The sequence below is a fragment of the Silurus meridionalis genome, chromosome 15 (assembly GCF_014805685.1).
Source record: "Silurus meridionalis isolate SWU-2019-XX chromosome 15, ASM1480568v1, whole genome shotgun sequence".
NCBI classification, from domain to species: Eukaryota; Metazoa; Chordata; class Actinopteri; order Siluriformes; family Siluridae; genus Silurus; species Silurus meridionalis.
The window spans coordinates 17,806,060-17,820,495 of record NC_060898.1 but is presented as its reverse complement, the minus strand read 5'-3'; the positions used below and the strand labels follow the sequence as shown (position 1 = coordinate 17,820,495).

Genomic DNA, 14,436 nt, shown 5'->3' with positions numbered 1-14,436 from the left:
CTTATCCTACACACCCATTCACACACTTGGAGCAGAAATTCCAATTTGCTTACAATGCAGGGCTTTGGAATGGGGGAGGAAACCAGAGTACTCAGAGGAAAAGCATGTAAAGATCATGCGAACTAGAGACTTGTTTCCAAGCACCCATCTAAACAAGATGTAAGCCAAATGTGCTAACCACTAATCCACCAAGACACAAAGTGTTATTAAAATCTAAGAATGTAAAAATGAGGTATGGACTATTCTAGAGATAATGCATACTATTGTATATATCATATTATTATTATAATAATCTTCTTTGGGAACAAGCATCTTAAATATTGAAAAGCTATTACTTTTTTCCTAAATAAACATTCATAAAAAATCCTGTACCAGTTTTTGCCAAGTAAGTGGTATAATCTACTCTAGAGAAGATGCATAATATAAATATGTTTGGTTTATGTTTATTCTTTGTATAACTTTCTTATATAAACATTTATTAATTTCCTGTAACAGACCAATCTGTTAAAGTGGGATGTTTTTTTTTATATATATATATATATATATATATATATATAGAAGGTGCATGGTTAAACTTGTTATTGAAACAGTATCTTGACCATTTAGAAGCTATAGCTGTTTTCCAAATAAAATAACTCTATCTGTAACAAACCCATTGTTGGGAATTTCTTTGTTTGCACTCTTTGCTAAATCAGTTTCTGGACTTTATCTCCTCCAGACATGAGAGTATTAACACAATTTGTCCTTATATTACAAGAGATAGACAATCTATAATAATTAAGTTTAAAACACAGAGCATGACCAAACAGATATATTGTCTTGGCCTTTTTTCCAATATTATGGATCTACATAGAAATCAATGTTTTCTCAGAATTTAATCAGCACTGATCAGACAAAACATGAACTAGAGGCAATTATCATAGTTTTGAATAATTATATTTAATTTGAGTATGTTTAGTTATATTTAGTATTTGTAGTTATATTATTATATTATATTATATTATATTATATTATATTATATTATATTATATTAGTTATAGTATTTTATGGTAGTATTTTTACCCTTTTGAGCCCACTAATTAAAAATGAGTAAAGACAAAATAAAATATAACAACAAAGCAAAAAGTGAATATAGGACGATGAAACTTGAACACAATTGTCTTATATGTCTAGTCCATCACATCCTTGATCCTAGTATCTATGTAATTCATTTTAGTTGAAAAAAATACACATAATTACAAAATGTAATAATTCTTTACAAGAGCTGTGGTCAGTGATTGGTCATTGAGAACAACGGTGATCACCGTTTGGTCATTGAGAACAATGGTGATCACTGTTTGGTCATTGAGAACAATGGTGATCACCGTTTGGTCATTGAGAACAATGGCTCATGCAGGAATACAGTTACTTCAACTATTTACACACAGCTAGTGAATTGATAATGTATGACCAGCAGATTGAGCTGAATAGCCATATTGTGTAGGAAGTGGTAATAAGATTGATTAAAGTGTTAGCTTTTGGTTTGGAAGGCTGTCAGTTCAAATGCCAGCACCACCAAACTGTCACTGTTGGGCCCCTGAGCAAGGCCCTTAACCCTTAACTGCTCAGCAGTATAAAATGAAATAATTGTAGGTTGCTCTAGAAAAGGGTGTCAGCCAAGTATGTATGTATGTATGTATGTATGTATGTATGTATGTATGTATGTATTTTGAAATTTTACTTGGCTCTTTGGTGTCATGTTTAATAATTCTATACAAAATGGTGTTCTGTAACATCTTCATTATGACCTCAACAAATGGCTCCAAACTATTTTCTATATTTATAAATCATTATAACTCATTTTTATTTGTTCAAAATGAAACATTTATACATATTTGCTTAGGGACATGACTCCATATATCACCATAGAGATTATGAATATGGTTTTATGTACAACATGTAAAAAAATAAATAAATAAACATGGTCAATTAAGTGCCATAGTGTAACGGAAAGAAAACAGACCTTTCAAACTTACTCATTTGATACAGAGTTGTGTATAAAAGAATGACATGCCATGACACTCTACTCCAGATTCAGTGTATGAATTTAGTATGTTCAGTGATGTACATGCGTTCAAAACACACTGTTGCTTTTAGAACATATCTCTTCCCTTTTAATCCTTCTTATATTTTCCACCTGTTGCTCCGCTCCTAAAATACAATCTTATTTTTCCTTTTCATTTCAGCATCATTTGATTTGTTTTGTTTTTTCTCCAAAAGGGTTCATTTCTAGTCTTTTCATGCCATTTACAGTATCTCATAAAAGTAAATACACCAATTGTAGTATATCTTCTCAGGGGACAATACTATAGAAATGAAACTTGGATATATTTTAGAGTAGTCAATGTGCAGTTTGTATAGCAGTATAGATTTACTGTCCTCTGAAAATAACTCAACATACAGCCATTATTTTTAAAATAAATGGCAACAAAAGTGAGTACACCTTAAGTGATAACAGCTGTATGTTGATTAACCATTCAAAGCCATCCTGTTCACGATGTTCATGTTTCTGTTTGCTTGACAGCACCATATAAATTTCTGTATCTTGTATTAGAGCAGTTCAAATTTGGTGCTTTGAACACAATTCGCTCATACTGACTACTGGATGTTCAGCGTGGCACCTCATGGAAAAGAACTCTCTGAGGATTTAAAAATTAGAATTGTTGCTCTCCACAAAGATGGCCTAGGCTATAAGAAGATTCACTCAGGGTTCCACTCAGAAAACAGGCCTGCGCAAGAAAACAGATGCAAGAGTGCTGCCAGCATTGCTTTAAAGGTTGCAGAAGCGGAAGGTCTGCTTATCAGTGCTTAGACCATACACTGCACACTGCAACAAGTAGGTTTGCATGGCCATCTTCCCAGAAGGAAAACTCTTCTGAAGTTGGCTCACAAGAAGCGCCATGTGTCTAACATCCAGCAGCTCAGTGTTGTCATTATGGAGTAGTGGAAGAGGATCCCAGCAATGACCTGTGCAGTTCTGGTGAATTCCATGTCCAGGAGGATTAAGGCAGTGCTACATATTAATGGTGCTCCCACAAAATATTTACACTTTCGACACAGTTTCGACATGTTCACTTTGGATGTACTTATTTTGTTCCCACCTATTTTGACAAGAATAACTGTATGGTTTTTTATATATATATTTAGAGGACAGTAAGTCTGTACTGCTATTCAAGATGCACACTGACTAAAATATATCAAATATAAATTTTTATAGTATTGTCCTTTGAGAAGATATACTAAAATGGTTGCTGAAATGTGAGCGGTGCACTCATTTTGGTGAGATACTGTATATGCCCATACCATTAATGATTATTATTATTATAACCCTGCTTTCTATCTTTGTACAATCTTTTATCTCAGATGATGTCTTGCTAAGATAATGGCCATTAATGCTTAAATGCCATTCTGAGCCAGCAGATAATGGATAAGACAATAAGCTCAACAAATAGCTGGTTTATTTTGTATATGCAAATTGCTAGTTGTCTGACCAGTATGGCTGAATGATAAAAAGCAGTTATTTCATAATTTCCCTTTAAAACATGAGGCTGAAGAAATAGAAGCAACAGTAACAGAAGGGCACTAGAAAACCCTCTGGCCACACATGGATCAGTAGTTTTCAAGCATAAAATGAAAACTATTAGCTGCTGAAAAATCCCCGGTCCATTGAATCTTCTCAGTCCACGTTAATGAAGTCTCTTCAACAAAACACACAATCCTTACAGACTTTACCTCCAGTTAATATTAAGTTCCTTTCTTTGACTCCCATTCCTAAACATTGAAAAAAAGAACAAGACCGAAAACACAGTGTTTAGCATTTGTGATGTATTGTGTGTATTTCTATTGGTTTGCATTATCTTTAGTTTTTCTAACAGCACCTTGGCTTTCTGTATGACATTTCCTCTGGTGGATGCACAGATGGATGGGGGACGCTTTCGCATCTCAGCGGCACAGTTCACAGGTATGGACTCAGTATAAGTCGGTTCCACTTTTCTGATATAAACCTGTAAGCAGGGTTACAGTTACTAAATTCCCAAAGCATAAGACAAAATATAACCTAAGATGCAAATTTTTTTCATATACAGAACTGATTTATTTTGTTTCAAAGAGCCACTGTGTTGTTTCCCCAAAAAACTTTTACTTCACTGTAACACCAACAAGTGTTGGTAAACATTGTAGCACAACATTTTAGACCCCTTTAGCACAACAGGGATTTTCTGTAATGCAATACATTAATCATATCATATTTACATCATATAGGGCCCATAATTTCTTTTAAAGATGTTTTTAGGGCTATTTCAAAGAAACCATATCTATCTATCTATCTATCTATCTATCTATCTATCTATCTATCTATCTATCTATCTATCTATCTATCTATCTATCTATCTATTTGATAGCTAGCTAAAATAAGCAGTGGTATCTACTGGTGAATTACACATCATTCTGCTATGTGGGCATATAATGTGAGACCCAGCACACAAACCTTTTTCACAGGTTTGTTCTCAGCAGCAGCCCCCAGCTCACCACTCGCCACCGACTTCTTTAGATTCTCCTTCACCTCAGTGAGCCGAAGCTCCAGATCCACTCGCTCGGCCTCCTTCCCTCTGCAGCCCTCTTCCAGTTGAGCCAGACGCTTTTCCAAATGCTTCTGATGGTTACTGTTGGCTATTCAAATTGCACAAAGATTTAATAGATACAATCTTTTCTGCCAGTAGGTGGCACCAGCACATATTTTGAAAGTGGGGAATCACTGTTGACTACCAGTTGCACACTACTTCTACTCTCACTCTTCATAATTAGCTGTGCAACTAGTGCCAGTCTCACCTGTGGCATCTTTTAGCTGCTCTTTCACCTCTCTTTTCTCTTTGCGCAGTGACACCAGCTTCTTTCTGATCTCTTCCTTCTCTTTCTCGAGCTGTTCTTTCTCGTTTAGGTATCGCCGCGCATCCTCTTCTGCCCTCGTTTTGCCATACTTACCATACTGATTCACAGCTGAGAGAAAAAGTGATCTAATAAGTGGCTGGTTTTCGTTTTGAAGCTTTAAAGGGCATGGACGAAATAAGTGGATACTTACAAGAGTTTTGTCTCTTCACTGTAATTTCCGAGTTGCTCTTTACACCGTCAGTGCTGGAGAAAGAAGAGTGGTGCTGCACCTGAGGGCCCGGTTTAGGCTGAGCCTCTTCTGCCTAATAAAGTCAACGTGGCAGAGAGGAATATAGAGTTGTCAAGGTGATAAAGAAGAACAAAAACAAGAGAGCAGGAATATACAGTGTAGGAGAGATATCAGGTGCAGAAGAAAGAAAAGATTGTGAAAGAGTTGTGATTGATCAAGAAGGCAGTTGTATGTGGAGTAAAAATGAATAGGCATGGGAACGTTTATTGCAAAAGAAATCTAACATGCTGCCAAGTGTTACACTAATTAGTAATCACTATATCACAATAGATGTGTGATAGCATGGAGAAACATTTTGAGGAAATTTCTGACACTTTGTATTACATTATTTTCTGAAATCTGTTTCTCTTTGTGACCATTAATTTAACTGTAATTTAACTAAATTAAAGAGGCTTTATTAATTTTAAAGATTATTTTTTAGGCAGACTGACTGGTTTTATACCAGGTTTTTGTTAGATTAGCTCTTTATTTAACAGATAAAAAGACTCAATTTAATTAAATTTAATATCAATTCAGTTCAAGATAATTTTTTTCAGTGATTTTAACAATAGACATTGTCCTAAAGCAGCTTTACAGAAATAAATAGATTACAAATATGACATTTTAGCAGCATAAACTCCTCAAAGTTAATCACTATAAGTTTATCCCTAATGAGAGAGTCAGTGGTGGCAATGGTAATGAGAAATCCCCTAAGATGGTATAAGGATAAAACCTTAAAAAGGATAAAACCAGACACAAAAGAGACCCCATCCTCAAATAGTTCACACCAATTGCCACCAATAGTTTTAGCATTGTTGAGGTTATGAACTGTTTAATGCAAAAGGATTCATGGCAACTTCATAGGACTTTAGTTTAACACTCCACAGTAACCTCATGGACCTTTAGACTGTTAATGGTCTTTTTTTTTATTAAGTAAATAAAAATTTAATACACTTTTCATGTCATTTTGCTTATACATATATGTGTAGTTTTTTAAGACAAGGCATCAAACATGTTATGGGCAAAGAAACACAATCTTGGACAAGCTTTCTTTTTGACCACAACAACATCTAACTGTTTTTCCTAGACTATCACACATACAGTATACAAAACTATAATATTTAGATAAAGTGAGTATGCAGAAATTACAGAAATGCAGAAATATCAGGGATATTGTTGGATGTCAGAGATATTCTTCAGAAAATATGTTAATAAATATTTTTTGATAAGACTACTAAAAATTGCACACAGGAGGCTTTTGTGCTAAATTAAAGAAAACAATGAATTCTATAAAACTCAGCATGGTATCCTATTTCACTCAATCACAACAATATCCTGTTCCTCTGTCTCTTTAAAACCTTTAATCATTTACATTAACATAGAGTGTGAATCATTTGATATTGAGTTTCTTAAGAGAGAAGTGGCATTCCTGAAAAACGACAAAGGGTTTTAAGTTGCATATTTGCCATACCTGCACGCTCTCATAAGGAACCTCGTCGTAGGTGCGAGAGTCTGTGGAAGCACTGCTGGAGGAAGTGGCCCAGCTAGAAAAATCAGAGCACATAATATATGTAAATAATGACATTCTTAACTGATGCAGTAAAATAAACAACTATTTAATGCATAGGTTTAACTTCTTTCCTGCTGTAGCACACTTATGGATGATTTTATTATTACTGTAAAACCCGCATAGTTTGAATATGGCTGCAAATTCCATTGTAAACAAGTTCAGAGCTTTTTGGATCACAGCATTATTCTCAAAGCAAACCCAGTTGAAGCTCTACTAACAGGAAAGAATGCCGAGCTGCTGATTTGATGCTGCTGATTGTGTCCACATCCACGTAATCATAATGCAGAGCCTCTGGGGTTGTAGCACAACCTGCTTCCGCCAAAAGCAGACCCAGCCAGCGACCCATCTCTTCCGAACAGCTTGCCTGGAACACAGATTTCCGTTCAAACAAATCACAACCTATTACAAGAAAAATTGTCTTAGTAGCTATAAGAATGCATGGCAGACACCAGCCTATTGTACCTCCAGAGCTGCCACTTCACTGCCATCTCGCATAATACGGAAAGCAAACGGGTGCCTGGGCCCTAAACCAGGCAAGACCTCGACCCCTTGGAGAACAACGGCTCTGACGTGAGTGTGCACGTCTGCTCTGTCTTTGTGGAAATACAGAGTTCCGCTCCTCACACAACACCAACGTTCCTTCCAGCACTGGTTAACCAAGACGTTTAAATAACCTGAGAGGACAGGAAATCATTTCATTAAAAAACTAAAACATTTCAAGCAATTAAAGGTTAACAATACTATTACTACACAAAAAAAAAACAATTTGTCATTATTGGGTACAATATTTATCTATTTAAAAAGATTCTAGATTTATTTTGTGAAACTGCATGTCTCTATCTTCCATTCTCTCCCATGTATTCAATATTATTCACTTAGTATACAGTGCTCAGATGTGGAAAGAGTACCTTAAAATGATACTTGAGTAAAAGTATAGATAACTTACTGCAAAACTTAAAAGTCACCAATTCTTGAGAAAAAGTCTCCGATTTAAACAATACTTATTTTCGTATTTGACTCAAATTGACTTTGACTTTTATTTACTTTTACATCACAACTGATTAGCTTAATTGAAAGTATTAACAAATAATTAGAATCCAAATCTACCCTATCTAAAAGATTTTACTCAGCTGCCTCTTGGTCATTTCATGTTTTATAGATTATATTGACTAATATATTATTATACATATTATGTTATATAATTTTGTATAATTTCTACTTCTATTTCTACTTATTTTTTATTATTTAGCGCCTACCTACTTTGAATGATAAGATATGCACTATATTTCACTTGTGTAATGCAATAATTTCAATTCCCACCCAAACTCTTGCACATTTGCACATGCTGGTGCAAGAGGTATAGCTGGATCTATGCTAAAGATAGCATGTTGAGTGTGCCGAATGTAGTGTTTCTTGGAAGCTTTCCTCACCGCAGCGTGGGTTGTCATCATTGTGAGATAGGTTGCTGGTATCTCCAGGCAGAGGAGGCTTTTTCTTTGAGAAGCTGATTATACGGTTGATTTTTCGGCCAGCAGCACGACTCATGGAGCCGGTGAGTTCAGAGAAAGCCCCCTTTTTCCCCTTCCCTTTAAGGTCAAAAAAAGTAGTAAAGTCATGATTGTGAAAAAGTCACTTATGGATTTAGGTAACAGAGCTGCATAGTTGTCCATTGAGAACTTTATTTCTGTGAAAGAGCCTTTAAAACATATCAAACGAGCATTATGGTCCTTTTAACTGCACGTAACACAAAGACAAAAAGTATGTAAACAAACAGTTACATCCTTCCTCTGTTCCTCCTGCCATTGTCTCAAAATGAGGTCATACACACAATTCAGGGGAAGCAGGTTGTATCTGGAACACACACTTTACACTTTGACCTCGGAAGAAGGAGGAGAAGGGGATTTCCTAGCCAAGACTTTTTCCTCCAAAATGTATATAGATGACTATAGAATAACATCTGGTTTATGTGTTGCTTATCATTAAAAAATTTTTTTTCCTGTAACTCATTTCAACTATTGTTTCCGTTATCAAACATGACTTAAGCTATTTTGCTAAATATTCTTGTCATGACTTTAAGGAATTAAAAGTTTGCAAACTTGAATACAATGTTTAATGATCGACACAAGTGCTTACCGTTTTCACCACTCTCACGTGAACAGTCTCCATTGGCAACACTGTCAGAATCTGAGGTATGTTTATCAGTAAGCATCGTCTGCACATACAGACAAAAAATAAATAAAACAGCAGGGACTAGCTGAGAAAACCTTTACTCTGTATTGCATCAGTAGGTAGTCTGCGAATAATTTACCTTTTCCAGTTCTGTCTTCCGCTGAATCATTGGGGATAAAGAATTCTCCTTTCCTGTGTTGCCGTTTGCCACATTATTAACTTCCTGAATGGCCTGAACAGGTTTAGAAATAGAAAAAAAATATATTGTATAACTTATGGATCATACATTTATTCATAAATTTAATCCATCAAAGTTCTGTGAAATTCTTGGACATTGTAATACACATTGAATTGAATCAGTCGCTATGTACAAATACACACTTCCAGTGTTTGATAAAGGAAAGCTTAGTCTGCAACATTCTCCCCCAACCCCAATATGGTCAGTTTCCACCAACTAGAGAAGGTGAAGGCTAACGCATGCTTCCCGGAAGGAAATGCGCAAAGCCAGCCAACTCCATCTTTTCTAACTCGTGTTACGTCACACTCAGAGAGAAACGCTCTGTACAGTGTTCCTGTGAATGACAGGGAAAAGAGTGATCCCACCCTAAGAGCACAGCCAAATTTGTTCATGACCACAGATGGATGTGGCATCTTCAGAATTCCGATAATCTCCTCATGATAAAGTCTATGCTTTTCTGGTGAATGTAGTCGCAACATTTTTGTGCTGGGAAAGAAATGTCTCCAGCCTAATAACTAATTTCCCTATCAGCAACATACAGGATCATGGAATCACTTTTTAGGTTCCCAAACCAGGTCATGGCAGTCAATTCTGGCAGAAAAAAATGCTAAAAAATTATTGAACCCTTTTGAAAATTCACCCCAGAAAGCCGTATTACAGAAAAATGTATTATTGTGTAGCATTCTTTAAGCTGCACTTGTTAAAAAAAAAGTTAAATGTATAATGTTAAATTAAATGAGAATTTTTATTAAACACTGATTCATAACTATTGTATCATACAAAGCTTTAAAAAACAATGCCTAGCATAGATTATATTAGCTATGATAACTATTAGTGCAGCTCAGGGTGGTCAATGTTGTCATGTTTTCTTTAATCCTGTTCCTTTTTATGAACAGAAATACACAGCAATATTATTGCTTTGCTGTTGGGAACTATTGTCAGGAATGCAAAAGAAAAAGCACTGATGACATCAGGTGCAAAAAGCTGGATAAAATGAGCATTGTTTCAAGAACAATAAAAGGATGTCGATCTGAGAATGTGTTTACACAACGTATGCACATAGTCCGGATAGAGATTAATGTATTTAGCTGAGAGATGTGTTTCTCAGTACAGTTAAGTTGTTTATTTAAAAAAAAGAATCAACAAAATGTATTTTTGAACTGAAAAACGAAGTTCTCAGATTGTTTGAACTACCTTAAGCCAGCTCTCAGCTTGTTCCTTGCTCTGCACAGCTAACACCAATGATTCTCCTCCAGGGACGGAGAATTTAAGCTCATGTCTCTTGCGTCTCCCATCTTTACACACATAGACAACACTGCACAAATTCAGTGGCAGGTCAGTGTGTGGTGTTCGATCTTTCGGGTTCTTGAAACACTGTAGAGGGAAGGATTAAAAAGATATTTCTCAAACCTGGTTCAGTTAAGTGTGTAATATTATACTCTCTGTGATTTGAGAGTGTGTATCGAGGTCTTCTTACCTGTAGTCTGTTCTCACGGATTACGGTTAACTGTTTGGCCCATTGGCCAAACCGTTTCTTACGCAGGAGGAAGGCAAATTTGCGGCAGTCTTTTACCGGGCCTGCAGGACTTGTCCTGTCTCGGATTTTTGTATCGTCATCCTCTTCATCATAAGACTCATAAGAGCTACTAAGGGCATCTGAATCATTGTCTAGAAAGGCAAATAAGTGGAAAAGTACAATACTATGTTACTATAAATAATATTTCAGAATAATTGGTGTAAATTATTTAGCAAAATAAACATTTTCTTTTGTGGAAATTTGAATATTTTTTGCTACTAAGATTTGAATTAAATTCAATCAAAATTAAATATAAAATGTATATAAAATGTATGCTTGTATTTAATGTATTTGATTGTATTTTTAATTGTATAACCGTTTCTATTTTATTTAAATTCATCAATTCTATTTCAAATTAGTTTAATGTAAAAAAAAAATTTAATTCAGTAATTTAATTCCAACTCGAATGTAGTTTTACGGTCTTGAAAACAAATCATCAAATCAGAATTCTTTATTGATCCCATAGGGGAATTGTTTAAATCAATGTAATAAAAAGTATTTCTAAAAGAAATGACAAAACATTGATATATTATTTAGCCAAACTTCAAATCCTAACAAATATCTTTCTAGCATCAGAATTTTAATAAACAGACAGTCATTAAAGACAAGAGACAAAGACTTTTTGTTTCTTACAGGATGGCCCATTTATTCGAGTTAATGGATAGTTCTTATCAGCATCTTCATAATATGCATCCTCGTCCTCGACTGGGCTTGGGTTTCCTGTAGCGGAAGTCATCGTCCGAGAATTAGCTAATGCATATTTAGTATTGATATCAATAGTATTATCTTTATTCTTGCACTGTGATTTACGTGAGTAGATAATATAAAAATACTGACTGTGGGTGGTGATGTACTGAGGCGTGGTGTCTGCCTCAAGTGGAACAGCTTCTTCGTAGTAATCCTCTGGAGGCGGTGTGGTGGGCAGTGGAGGGGGTGTGTCAGTGGGGCTCTAAGAAATATGTTATATTCACATTCAGAACAGTAAAAGCCAGGTCAGGAAATACACTGTGCACCTACAACAGCTTGTGACCATATATGTTGTGGCAAGGCAATAGATATATCAGAAAAATATAGTGATACAAATACAGCTCAGAAACTTTTGAGAAACAGAAAACTGAAACTAGCTCAAATAATTGGTTATAAGGATAATAGAGAAGTTTTTTTTTTCCCCCAATCTTCACGTGGGATGCAAGGTTACTGTAGTGCACATGTATTTCTAATTTGCACACACCCATAGTATATTATATTATATATAATACATACACACACACACACACACACACACATACATACATATATATATATATATATATATATATATATATATATATATATATATATATATGTATATATAATTTTATGGTATTTCTACTATCTGAAGATCTGCTGTGCTGGCTATAGTTTAAATGTGTCTTACTGATTTAGTGGGTAAGTGTTTCAATGTCTCTTCCTCTTCCTGTTTTTTCAGCTCCTCTGGGGAATCTCTCAACTCTTTCAGGTCACAGTCTGAACGCAGATATCAGTGTTAGTCGTCCGACTTAGCAGTAGAAGAAAACATAACATAACTGTATGTTTAAAGAAACATACCAAATTCTTCAAAAAGTGATTCGACAAAGCTGGTACCATTTCCGTACAGGGACGTGTTCATGTATATGAAGTCGCTCCCAGTCCCTCTATCAACATATGCTTTATAAAAAAGAATGTGACTACTATATATTACAGTTGACATGTAATATATAATAAACAACAGAAATCAGTTATGTCTCTTTCTTTACCCGATGGCTTTAACTGTCCTAACAGGTTCCTGATGACACTCATCTTCTCTGCAGTGGCTGAACTTACATGTTCTTGCTCCAGGAGTTTCAGAAGCACGTTTAGCTCCTTTACCAGGTGCTCCATGGCTGTGCAAAGAAGCACAAGTGTAGATTTGTTTAAAAACAAAAACATTCTGAACATCCTTTTAACAATACTAACACTCTTTGATTTTATAGTATATACAATTTAGGAAGTAGTAATGGTTCTAATCCCCCTATCCAGTATCACTCAAAAGAGTCTGGTTTCTCTCAAGGTTTCTTTCTTATGTTGTTGTGTTGTTTTTTCTCACCAGTATCACTTAGTGATTGCAATTTTACATTATAAATTGAAATCTCAAAATAGTAGTGTTATATAAAAAAATAGACATGTGACCCTTGGAATCAGACAGCAGCATAGCAGTAAGGGAAAGGTCTTCAGATGTCGAAACTGGACACTGGAGAAAACTAAACCAATGCAGCAAATGTGGCTCAATGCAATAAATAAGCGGTGATATGGCATGGCCTGGATTGGGTTCATACTGTCAGTCTCCACCCAAAACTGTGCACAGTTCACAATAGAAGCACTGTTATAAGATTCTTAACAAACACAGGAAACAATACAGCAGCCACTCATTTATTTTTGGTAAATCCTTTTTTAGTAATCCTGGTTTACTGTAAACAAAGCTTGATTTCAGGGCAGATCTCACGTCTTAGCTATCCCCTTTGGATTAATGTTGTTGTACCAATTATGTTGTTTATCACATATATTTTAATCTTAGTCATAGTTTGAATTTATACTCATTTTTGAATTTACTACATCACTTAAAAATTTGGGTATTTTATACTGGTTACAAATAGGTTAAATTTCAGGGTTTTTTATGCTATGTATTTTTCTTTTTGCAACGATAGAGATGAAATTATCTGACAACACTCTTTAAATTATTACTTTGTGAAATTATTTTCCTGCTAAATATGTAGCAATGATATTAGCATTGTGGTTTTCTGGACAAATGTACACATTTTTATCAGTCAAAGTTATACTGTGGTTTATAGTTGTCTTCCTTGTAAATTGTCATTTTAAGGTGCTCCATTTATACAGTTAGTGTTAAATTTTAAAATGCAATTTTCTACTTTTGGAGTATAACCAATGTTTTACATGCTTTACTTCCGTTGTAACTATATTCAACATTTAATTTAAGGAAGATCTGCAGTTTTGAAAATGAAGTTTAAAATGTCACAATTTTAGCATGTAAAGGGTTTTTTCTGGCAGGCACACTTTAACTCTGGTTAGCTTTGTCACACACTATAAATCCACTGATTGTTGATACATTGATTCATCACAGCCACAAAGAAAGCATCACCGATACAAAATCCTAAAATGTTAAATTTCTAGGCTTTCTTATTTTATTAAGCAGTGCTTACTTTTGGATTTTCACTACCATTTATTTTGTTTTTTCTCTTAAAAAGCTTAGAAATGCAATCATATACACAATCCCTTTTAATGCAAATCCCACAAAACCACTACGATGTGGAAAAACAATGGAACCAATCGATAATCCAGCTTTATCTACATGCTCAATCAAAAGGTCACTGAAGGACACAGCAATCCAGACTCAGGACAAACCAGGCCACAATTTCTGGCCTTCAGAAAAGCATTTCAAATTCAGCATTAGTCTCTTTACCAAGAAAGTGTTGAGCTGCAGAGAAAAAATAGCATGCGATCTATTAAGTGATTACCAGACACAACAGCTGACAGTGATGAGGAGCTCAACATTGTCCAAAAATGATATACAGCAAGACATGGTATTATAAACCTGTTAGAGTTTGTATTATAGTGCTGTTGCTTTTGTGTCTAGTTTGTTTCTATTCTTTCAATTTCTTTAAAAATGTCTAATA

General features: G+C 35.0%; 2 protein-coding genes across 2 annotated transcripts in view; one reads left to right on the top strand and one right to left on the bottom strand.

The window, feature by feature from the left end:
* Positions 1 to 1,804: 1,804 nt before the first annotated feature.
* Positions 1,805 to 14,436, bottom strand: part of afap1l1b (actin filament associated protein 1-like 1b) — an 18,971-nt gene continuing 6,339 nt past the window's right edge. The window contains exons 2-19 of the mRNA XM_046867786.1: positions 12,523 to 12,648; positions 12,335 to 12,433; positions 12,165 to 12,253; positions 11,585 to 11,696; positions 11,381 to 11,467; positions 10,649 to 10,839; positions 10,366 to 10,545; positions 9,073 to 9,165; positions 8,898 to 8,976; positions 8,195 to 8,350; positions 7,227 to 7,438; positions 6,983 to 7,128; positions 6,666 to 6,738; positions 5,117 to 5,228; positions 4,867 to 5,034; positions 4,526 to 4,707; positions 3,918 to 4,043; positions 1,805 to 3,810 (exon numbers count right to left, since the gene is read on the bottom strand). Coding sequence (XP_046723742.1) covers positions 3,784 to 3,810; positions 3,918 to 4,043; positions 4,526 to 4,707; positions 4,867 to 5,034; positions 5,117 to 5,228; positions 6,666 to 6,738; positions 6,983 to 7,128; positions 7,227 to 7,438; positions 8,195 to 8,350; positions 8,898 to 8,976; positions 9,073 to 9,165; positions 10,366 to 10,545; positions 10,649 to 10,839; positions 11,381 to 11,467; positions 11,585 to 11,696; positions 12,165 to 12,253; positions 12,335 to 12,433; positions 12,523 to 12,648 — 2,258 coding nt within the window. The 3' untranslated portion in view covers positions 1,805 to 3,783. The remainder of the gene's footprint in view (positions 3,811 to 3,917; positions 4,044 to 4,525; positions 4,708 to 4,866; positions 5,035 to 5,116; positions 5,229 to 6,665; positions 6,739 to 6,982; positions 7,129 to 7,226; positions 7,439 to 8,194; positions 8,351 to 8,897; positions 8,977 to 9,072; positions 9,166 to 10,365; positions 10,546 to 10,648; positions 10,840 to 11,380; positions 11,468 to 11,584; positions 11,697 to 12,164; positions 12,254 to 12,334; positions 12,434 to 12,522; positions 12,649 to 14,436) is intronic.
* The window catches only part of LOC124397910 (porphobilinogen deaminase-like), a 22,508-nt gene continuing 20,080 nt past the window's right edge, over positions 12,009 to 14,436 (top strand). Inside the window, exon 1 of the mRNA XM_046867789.1 lies at positions 12,009 to 12,032. The gene's annotated coding sequence lies outside the window, so the exon portion shown is untranslated. The remainder of the gene's footprint in view (positions 12,033 to 14,436) is intronic.